General features: G+C 48.6%; 1 protein-coding gene across 1 annotated transcript; it reads right to left on the minus strand.

Annotated features, from left to right (window-relative positions):
* Positions 1-646: 646 nt before the first annotated feature.
* On the minus strand, positions 647-10,066 carry FEZF1 (FEZ family zinc finger 1). The gene is made up of 5 exons (XM_055281420.1): positions 9,442-10,066; positions 2,914-3,788; positions 2,517-2,651; positions 2,139-2,271; positions 647-1,690 (listed from the first exon to the last, which is right to left on the minus strand). The coding sequence occupies exons 2-5, from the start codon at positions 3,712-3,714 to the stop codon at positions 1,332-1,334; spliced, it is 1,428 nt and encodes a 475-aa protein (XP_055137395.1). The 5' UTR covers positions 3,715-3,788; positions 9,442-10,066; the 3' UTR covers positions 647-1,331.
* Between the last annotated feature and the right edge of the window lie 539 nt (positions 10,067-10,605).

A 10,605-nucleotide genomic window follows, 5' to 3' on the forward strand; every position in this document is an offset into this window, starting at 1 on the left:
ATAAATCTGAACTAATTACCCCTCTTAATTAAAGTCTTTAGCAGTTGTTTCATTGTTTTGGCAAGAAAACAGGAGAGACTTGCAGTTAGAAACACCAGAGCCCGAGCTCACAGCGGAGCCGCTGATTAACACTTGAAGCATTTCAAGGACCTGGCACCCGCCACAATTTGGTTTTCATCCATGTTTCCTCCTTGAATGGAAGTATATTCGTCTATAAACATATATACACATGTAAAAACACGGAGGCTCCTTTTGCCAGCTGTGTACAAGTCAGTATGTGCCTTCAGGATGCAAACAATAGATGCCTGTCTATCTATGATTGTAATGCGTTTGAGGAGATGTACATGGCATGCAGCTACTAGATATGTTGTTCCCATTTAACTGTGCGCTAGGAACGTATCAGGTGGTCCAAGCCAAATTTATGTTTCTGTTGGAAAACTCCATGTCTTCTGCTTCTGAACTTTACCAGATTTCATAACTTTACCCAGAGGTGTAACCATTTACAAGAGACTATTTGCACTTGATAGATTTTCAGACCAAAACATTAAGTATTACTAATCCAGGGTTTTAGATTTTAAAAAGGTGGATGGATGAAGGGGTCTGAGTCAGGGATGTTTAGCTGAATAGTATGAACAGAGCCCTAAAGTTTGTTGATTAAATAAGCATGTTCCAAGTATTTATTTCCAACAGTCAATGAATCAATTTTCACGTGCAATAATCAAAACCAAAATTCAAAATCATCCATAATGAACCACCCTTATCTAATATGTATGTGTGTGTGCTCACGAATGTGAAATGTACCCCTATGGGCGCACACATCTATGCGTGTATATATGACATACACACAGTGTTTTGTTACTTCGGGGAAAGAGGAAATGATCAACATCCAGCAGACATCTTGAGACCGGAGAATCAACACAATGGAAATATATACAATAATAAAATTAAAATGATGCAGCATTCCCGGGTAGAATAATACAGATCTCAATAAATATAGCAGAAATTTGCTTAAACAAAACAAAACAAACACCATCTCTCCACCCAAGATGAAAAGTCTTTCCAAATTAAAAAAAAAAAAAGAAAAACAGAAAACAAGCAAAACTCCAAATTTTTCATAATTGTTAGTGCCTATATAGAATATAATACACAAAACCATTTAGCAGGTGCATGCAAGAGGCGAAAGGCCAGGGGCTGCAGAGGCTTCTGGTCGGCCCTAAAATGTGGGGCCCTACATGCCCTGGGGGGCGCAGACGAACTCGGACCAGGAGCTCTAGTCTGCCGCTGCCTCAGCGTGGGGGCACGGCTGAGGCTGGGAGGACCCTTAGCCTCGATCACTGGTGGCCCTGGTGGAGCCCGGGCTGCAGGGGCCCCGGGGTTGGCAGCGGCGGCTGCAGAGGAGGCAGCGTCACCGGCGGCTGCTGCTGTAGCGGGGGCGGTGGTTCAGTGCCTGGTTCGCCAGCTGGCGTGCGGGCCAGCCCCAGGCTGCTGTCGTGCAGCTTGCGGACGTGCTTCTTGAGGTCAAAGTTCCTGCAGAAACCCTTGCCGCACGTGGGGCAGGTGAAAGGCTTCTTGTCGTTGTGGGTGTGCATGTGGAAGGTGAGGTTGTAAACCTGGTGGAAAGCCTTGTTGCAGATATTGCACTTGAACTGCTTCTCCCCGCTGTGGGTCAACTTGTGGTTTTTGTAATTCCCTGAAACACACAAATGACAGGGATGTGGTTCTGAAAAAAAAAAAAAAAGCTTAAAAAGGGAGGAGCAGACACGTCGAAGGTAGCGCCTGGCAAGCAGAAGAGCCGCCACAGGTCCCACAACCAGTGCAGGGCTACTCTCCGTGCCTGCACTTGTCTCCCCAAGTTTATTTTCAAGCATCACATCAACAGTGATGCCGTTTCCTTAAATTTTAATACACATTTATCAGTCCAATTACATAGAATGAGAACATACAGTTAAAAATTATACCCTTGCTTATGAATCATGCCTTTCTCTAATACTAATCAGACTTCGAGTAGGGGGTTAGAATGGCAACAAATGTGCCACATAACTACACTTTAAACATCGTCTTCTAAAACATCCCGAAAATATTAAGTATGGCTTGTCATAAGACTAACCATGAGAGACAACATTTCCTGGTTTCCATACCTTTTTGATGAAACCCTTTGCCACAGAATTCACACACAAACGGTTTGTAGCCCGCGTGTATTCGGGTATGAGTGTTTAAAGTGGAACTTCTATTAAATGCTTTGCCACACTGGTTACATTTGTGAGGTTTTTCCTAAGCAGGAGAAAGGAAAAGCAGAGACATTTCGATATTTTCTAATTATGTGAAGTTCTGCAAGCTCAAAACACAGTAATGCTTAAACACTTTCAAGCAGAACAAAAGCAAACAATACATGGCATTCACCCTGTTCAGCTAGCACGTTTTAAACGAACCTTATCCTAAAGAGCAAGGCTTTATCGGCTGTTTTTCTGCAAACAGTTCGGAAGCAAACTAGGTGAAATTGAGACAGATGAACACACCTGCGTGTGAATGATCTTGTGCCTGCACAGGGTGCTTGCTTGCCTGAAACCTTTTCCGCACACTTTGCAAACGAAGGGTCTGGCTCCTGTGTGCACTGGCATGTGACGGGTTAAGTTATAGTGCGCATTAAAGACCTTAAAATTAAACACACGTAGAACAGGTTAGCTGCACAAGTAACTGAAATCAAACCGGGCAGAGAGAGGGTAGGAGGAAGAGAATCTTACAAAAAGTGTATACAAATAATTACCCCCAAAATACTAAAAAGGGAGGGAGGAAAGGAGGAGCGAGGGGGGTGAAGGAAGGAAGGAAGGAAGGAAGGAAGGAAGGAGGGAAGAAAGGAAGAAGGGAGGAAGGGAGGGAGGGAAGGAAAGGATCTCCGTTTTGCATTGTACTTGCCTTTCCACACACTTCGCAAGTGAAAACTTTGGGCTTGGCATTAGGAGAGCCTCGGCTGAAATCCGAGGTTTTGAACGCGATTTTTTCCGACAGAAGCTGGGCGCTTTCTTTCATGTAATGCTGCAGCTGAGCTTGGGACAGGTCTTTGAAAGCTACTCCAGAAGGGTATTTCTCCACCGCCGGGACCACCAGTTTATTCCTTTCGGCTAAATACGTTTTTGGCTGCGGGTGCAAAGGGGAACTGAGGAAGTAGGAGGCCACCGGGTGGATGTTCACGCTGGCTGCCGGGTGGCATGGGCCGTCACCTCGGTTCAGGTAGCACAAGGCGCCCATGGCGTGGAATGAAGAGTGGTTGACCACACGCGGCCTTACCAGCTTGTACTGCTGCAGCGGCAGCGCGTCGCGGGCCAGGTCGCCCTTGAGACTCAGTGCGCAGTTGAGCAGGTCGCTGCAGCTGAATGCCGGCGCCGAGGGCACCGCCGGGGGCGCCGCCGGGGCCTCCAGACTGGCCTTCCGCGGCTCGGAGCCCGTCACTCCTGCCTTGGGGCTTGTGTCGTAGGCCACAGGCACGAAGGGGATCATGCAGGGGATCGACGAGTTGAGATGCAGAGAGTGCTTGGGTTCCCCCTTGGGTAAGGCTCCCTGCAGGAAGTGGGGGACTGGCAGGGCCTTGGGCTCTGGGGTGCGCGCCATGATTCGTTCAATGGAGAAAGCCAAGGGTTTGGACGTGCTCATCATGTTGCCCCGAGCTGGAGCAGTCGCTAACATTTTGGTAGTCGCGTTGTGGCAGCTACTGTCCATGTCTGAGTCGCCAGCGTCCGTCAGCCGGGGCTGGGCTGCGCCGTCCGTTGCCTTGTTCCCTGCTTGTCACAGACCTGCGGAGAGGGGGACGGGCACCATCACCACCAGTAGCCTCCTCCTCCTCCTCCTCCCCAGCATCACCAGCCGAACCTGCCTGCCCAGCCCAATGGACTCCTGCCAGCCCATCGCAGAGTTCTTGGCGCACCAATGACTCGGGGACAATCACTACTTATTTCTATCAATAGAAAGTGTTGTGTCAATAACGCAGCCAAGATCTCGCCAATCGTTAACTTCCAAGAGGAGAAGGTAAACTAGATAATTGCTCAATTCGCTTCCAACAGTCAACAGGAAAACTTTTTTTTTCATCTGCAGTCAGTAACTACTTTTCATTGGTGAGTGAGGTTCCCCGCCCAGAAAAGGCGGGGGCGCTTTCACCCGCTTGGCGCGCCCTCCCCTCCGCGCACACACTCTGCCGCGCACACTTCACTACCCTCCGCGCCCCCCCACCCCCACCCCCACCCCCACCCCCCTTTTGCTTCCTCTGCCTTTCTAATTCTCAATCTGCTTAACCAGGCTTTAGAGGCCAAGCAAATCTGAGATCAATTTTCTCGTTTAGCTCTAAGTGACATCATCTAAAATCATTGTGCAAGGGCTAAATAAGGAAACGGAGTCTAATTCAGGGGCAAACGCCAGGCTATATTTATCAAACGCCAAGCTCCAGAAAGCCTCGGCCAGGAAGCCTCGGCAGCGAAATCCGAGGTTTCGCTGCTTGGTTCCACTGGGCCTGGCTGGGCCGGGGTCAGATCTGTGCCACCTCCTTAGACCTCTTTCTTCCTCCAGGGCTCGGGGTTGCCCGCTCCCGGAATCCCGGAGTCTCCGCGGCCCGAACCGAGTCTGGACCATTTAGAAGACGCCGGCAGGTAACTGGCCTCCCAAAACGCCCCTAGAATTAAAAGCCTTAGGAGGCTTGTTCTGTGTTTGTGGTTTTATAAAGGCAATGCCCGCGGCAATAGGCCTGGGAAAGTCGCACTTTCATCCACAAAGTTGAGGAGTTGCAAGGAATAATCGGGTGTCACACCGCAAGCAACCTTGACTCGATCGGACCCCACCCAGGATACACACAGACGCGCGCGCGCGCACGCTTCCGAGTTTCCATTAAGAGTCTGGAAAGAGCATTTCTTTCTTAAGTACCTGCGCTCAGCTAGAGCTCTCCCGGAGCATTTTAAATACTGAATGCCGAGCGGAGAAGGGAAACAGAGTGTATTAATCCCCACCCCGGTTGCCGGTGTCTGCAAGCCTCCTCTAAGCAGCGCAGGCGGCAGCCTGGATGTCTGTGGGCATCAAGGAGAGTTGCCGGCGCCAGAGTTGTGTCCACAGGTACACTTGTGCCTCCCAAAGAGCGCGCGTAGAGACCATTTCCCCTGCAACGCCCCCCAGCCGTGCACCCGCCGGGTGTGGCACCTCGGCCGAAACTCCTGGGGCGGCGCGGTGGAGCGTGTGGAGGTTTCCCGGAAGACGCCTATGGCTGCGTCTCCGACTGTGCGGGTTCCCGCCGCCCAGGCAAGAGCGACCAGGAGCGCGCTGGAAGCTGCGGCGCGCACCTTTCCCGGCCCAGTCCCTTGCCAGCCGGCGATCACGCAGAGCTGAACCCCGGAGCAAGGCGCGCAGGAAGGGCTGCACAGAATTGGAAGACACTGCAGCTGTAAGCTGGCGTGAGGAGTCCAAAGGAGCGCGCAGAGCTGCAAGCAAAGGGCGGTGGGGCCTGGACCCTGAAGTGAGTGGCCGACCGCAGCAGCTCAAGGTGCCATCTGCCTGGTGAGTTAACCCCAAGTGGCTGTGAGACAGGTGGTGGCGGGTGTCAGGTATTGGGCCAAGTGTAGTGGGGGCGTCCTTCTGCTAGAGCTCTGAAAAGGGTTGGCCCCGGAAGGCTGGATAACGGCGGACTAGAAACCCTGGCATTATTAAGTCCCTGAGCAATTTCACTCAAAGATGCGAAACTGGACCTTAAACGAAGGAAGTTGACCTCAAAGTATTCCCTCCTCTCTACCCCATTCTCAACACATGCCAGGCAAGCTACCCGGACCCCTCCGCCTAACTCTTTCTGCGAAAATCAGTTCCGCCTCTGCCCCAAGAGCCAAGAGGGGTGGAAAGGAAGAGAGCTTGGGCTGGGAAAGCGCCTGATGTCTAACAGAAAGGCAGTGGCAGCTGGGTGGGTGGTGGGAAAACTCACAGGCTGAAGAAATGGGGGAGGGGGAGTGAGTCTTATTGGAAGTTGAGGACAGCCAAGGGGCAAGATGGGGGAGAGGTCTGGCTGAATACGACCGGCTTCAGCAGCTAGGCCTGGGAGTGCCTCGTTTCGGGTCTCGAGGTGGCTTCAGGCTGGGACAACTGATGCAGCAGAGAAGGGCAGAGCGCCTGGGGGGAGAAGGCAAAGCGGCACTACACTCCAAGGCGGCCCTTTGGAACCGTCCTTGGCCCAGGTGCACCTACTTTGGATTCGCCCAGGCTGCAAATTTTCTTTCCTTTTGCTGGGGCCACGGGGCAGAGCACCTGGGCAGAGCAAGCGGAGAGGCGCCACACCCCCGAGAGGCGCTTCGAAGTTGTTCTTGGACCGGGCGCAGACACTCAGTATTGGTCAGCGCTGGAAATTTTCTTTCCTTTTGCTGTTGGGGCCGCAGAACCAGTGTCCTCCTTTCCCCTGCTCAGACAAAGGGCACGGGAAGGGCTTTGCTGGGGCAAAGGGGGGTGGGGGGGGTTCTCTGTCCCACGACAGATGGGTCGTGGTTAAGACCTTAATTGCTGACTTTTGGGCCGGATCAGATTCCTTTTCCTACCTGCCACTTCCCAGCAGCGAAAAATCCCCCTCCTGCTGCACTCCTCCACCACCGGCCTAGGTCGAAAGGAAAAAGCCAAGAAGCGCGAAGCAGCCCGGCTCTGGAAGGCTTTGGAGAGTCCAGCTGACTTGTACACAATTCGCGGCCTCTGGAGCCTTACCTGCCTTCTTGACTGAATGTCATCAGTTTGTTTTACGCTTGTGATGTGTCCCTCCCTCTCCCCTTCTTCTCCTCCCCCTCCCCTCTCCTTAACTGCAAAAGAGCCTTTATTTGACCTCTGTAAATTTCTCCTTTGGTGTATACCAAACTAAAAAGGAAAAAATATTGGCTAGGAGGTATGCATGCTTTGTATAGTTTATATTTCAACAGTTTGCTTTTCACTGGTCTTTTCAGGATTTGCCCTTTTGGCAAGTGTTTGAAAATGTCATTTGAGTTAACACAAATATGGCAAAGCATCAATGATGCTCTTCCTTTAAGATGGCCTTGAGTTTGCTAAAGACTGAAAAGGTGCTATACAACTCCAGGCCTTGATATCCAACATTTGTTAATTTTTTCAAAACCTAGCCAAAAACACATGTTAATTAGTAATACTATCTCTGTTAAATAAGAATTGTCACAAAACACAAAATGTATTTAGAAAGGGCTTCTATCTTACTGTCCAATCTATCTAGTACTTTATTTCCAAATATATTTGGAAATAACAAAAAAGGCAATAAAATCAGAGTATATTCAGCAAATTCAGAAGCTTTCAAAACGTTTCAACACAAGTATTTTTTAATTATTAAAACATGCAAGGGAGCCTTGTTTGTTTTGTTAATGGCAAAATAGAAACTCTTACAGTTTCTTTGGATTTTCTTTGAGAATCCTATAATCCTCTTTTTTTGCTGAGAGCTGATGATTAAGTGTGCCTCCCCTTTCCATCCATGGAAAGGCAGTATTTATAACCTCAAATCCTCATGGAAGGCGAGTTTAAGTGTATGATTTATCCTTTATGAAGTATCCTGAGGAAACCACAGCAGTTCATGATATGAAGAGGCCAGAGAACAAACTCTGTGTTAAGATCTATTTTAAAAATAAGAAAAAGTCCTGCTCTTCTAAAGTAATTTAAAATTGTCTTTTTCTAAGGAATCTGATTTTGACTTCAATACTTTCTAAGCTGTGTTCTTGCTATTACTAAAAAAAATGCATGATTTCCACAGGCTTTTTGTTGAAGTCCTTATCATAAGCAAATGCAGTTTCTGGCTATGGTTACTGCAATTCAAAATAAAAGGTAATAAAATAATAGAGCCATACATTACCAAATAAGCCATAATCTCTTATCTCTTATTCCTTGATATGTCACAAAATACTATGGATTTTTTTAAATTAAAAATGGATTGGAAAATATTATAACTAATTCCGCTTTCTGCCCTAGTTCATTGACTTGTCCCTGGTCATGTTTTTAGAGTTTTCTGGCCTGTTCAACATCTCTGACCCCCAGCCCCTTCACCAAGAGCAACAGTCTGCTTTTTCTTTGCTTTAGCTTGTGAGCTAAGGGAGGAGAGATGAAAGCATTATTATTATTATTCTGAAATCACCCCCCACCCCAGCCCTGACATTCAAGCACATCTACACTTTTTCCTATTTAATACACAGCACCAAAGGCAACATACTGTACTTCTAGAAGGAAAAACACATTTTTTAATTCCTCTACATTTTCTGCTCATAGTCTTTATCTCTGGCTGGTCTTTTGTTATTTCTTTTGGTGTGTGATGGAGGCAGGGTGACGGGATGGGACACAAATAGCAAAGGTCTATAAGGTTCAAGGAAAGAGTTTCTGAATACCTCAGATTACTTAATACACAATGGGAACTAACTTTCCAACACATTAGCAAACATTGGCAACAAGTTCAAATTTAAGGCTACTAGTGTGCTTTTAGTTAGTTTGGTAGCAAATAAAGAATTCTTGCTAATTTCCTAAAGCATGTGAAGGACAGTATCACAGGTTATACGTGTGGGAAGGGTTGATTAACTCACAGAGCCCTCCTCTCTTTGGAGGAAGAAGTGTGAGGGTGGATTATTTGTCTCTAGACCTTTGTTGTTACTATTTCTTCTATATTAGGATTTCATTTAAACCCAGTGAAATTATTTCTCTCAAAACAGCATTTACATAGCAAATCAGTTTGTGAAAGGAAATGAAGAGCCCCAGTGTGAGAGCTGTTAATGAGGCGGCAGGCAATACAGACAGCGAGCACTTGGGCTCAGTTTGTTTCTGACCCTCCACTAATGCTGAGATTTTTCTCACCCATTCCCACAGGCCTGTGAGGTGTGTCCCTCCAGACTGAGAGGCTACGACTCAGGGCTGGACTTTATGGAAAAAAAGAAGTTTATAAAACAAGTAACCCAGTTTCTCCAACCTTTACTGTGGAGCAACAGCGTCAAGCAACAAAACCCAGCAAAGTTTTGCTTGTCACTTACAACGGTGTTACTGAAATCTGGAAGGTGAACAATTAGAAGATAGCCCAAACATGCTCTATTGCTCTACACTGAAATATTTGCCTCCAATAATAGAAAAAAACTGTTTTCGTGCAATTGGTTGATTAGCGTTTGGCAGCAGTCCCTAGACAATTTTAAAGACATTTTGTGTTTGTGGTCAAAATTAAAAACAGACACACACACAGAACAATCATATTCAAGACACAGTTCGACTGTTTCCTTGACACTACCCGCGAGGTTTAAAGCATTTTTGATGTTATTTTCAAACTTTCTTAAGTGATCCCATGAAATAGAAGTCGATAATAGAAATTCAAATAACACAGAGCAAAGAACGAGCTTAGAGAAATGGAGAAGCAGTAGAGGTAAATAAAAATCCTTGAGCGAGACATCTCTAAGAACCGCTTATAAATTCAGTTACCTCCTGAACTCCGGCCGATGGCCACTCTGGCCCGGGAGCGCCCCGCGCCGACCCCCCTGGCCTTGGCCGTCTCAGCCTTCATTATCGCCACGGCCTCGGCGCCCCCTGCCCCCGGCTGCCCAGGGGAACCAAGTTCCCGCTGCTGGCGTTGGGGCAGAGGAGCCCCGCCTCATTCAGGATTCGGTGGCCAGCGCAGAGCCATTTGAATAGAAGAAGCCCGAAGTGAAACAGAAAAGCTGAAAACTCCCCGGCTGGGCTCTCCACTTCTCGGTTCTTTCTCACGAGTTCCAAACAGTTAAAATGACTTTGGCAAGGCCGAGGGCCACCTAGCTCTGTGAGACTCCCTTGGAGGGGCCAGGAACGGTAGCTCGAGAAGCTTGGAGGCGGCTGGGAGTTGGGCCGCAACTTCAGTGACCGGGCGCCGCGGCCGGGCTGGGGCTCCCAAGCGTCCGGCTCCCGGGGTCGGTCGACGCGGCGCTGCCTTCGATCAGGTCCCGCCGACCTCGGGCCTCTGGACCACCACCTCCCCGGCCGGCCCGGCAACCCATCCCGGGCGCAATCGCGCTCCTCCCCTTCTCGTCTGCATTCCCGCAGGTCCTGGGGCGGCTCCATCCCCCGCAAGGCTGAGAGATGGCGAGGGAGGCTCCAAAGGGTTTCGGGAGGGGGCGCCGGATCTGGTTTAAGAGACCGCGGAACAGATGGTGGAGAGCTCCTGGATGAAAGTTTTTGAACAGGCACTCGCTAATAGACTTGCTTTGACGACTCAGGGTGTAATTGAAGGGTCATTTAATCTAGATGCAAGGTGAAAGAAAGAAAACAGGCCCGGGGGTGTGGCATACCTAAGGAGGAACTACAGCATCTTTTCACTAGGTTTGCCTGTCATTTTGACTTTCCTGGAAAATACGTTCTTAAGTCAAATTTTAAGAATGTCTGAGGAGCATCTCTCAGTATCTCTTCCAAAAACCTTTCGTGTATTTTTTTAGCCGACCATCTTCCTCCGAGAATCCTCCCTTTGAAGCCGTTTGGCCTGTGCTTAAGAGTAGTTGGGGTTTCCTTATGGTCCCAGAGCAAAGAGAATTTTCTAACTAGATTCTCCTGTTTAAGACCTTAACAGAAAGGTCTTTCTACCTTCCCTTCTTTGGCTTTGCTCTCCAATTCGTCCTT

The sequence above is a fragment of the Symphalangus syndactylus genome, chromosome 6 (genome assembly GCF_028878055.3).
Source record: "Symphalangus syndactylus isolate Jambi chromosome 6, NHGRI_mSymSyn1-v2.1_pri, whole genome shotgun sequence".
NCBI lineage: Eukaryota > Metazoa > Chordata > Mammalia > Primates > Hylobatidae > Symphalangus > Symphalangus syndactylus.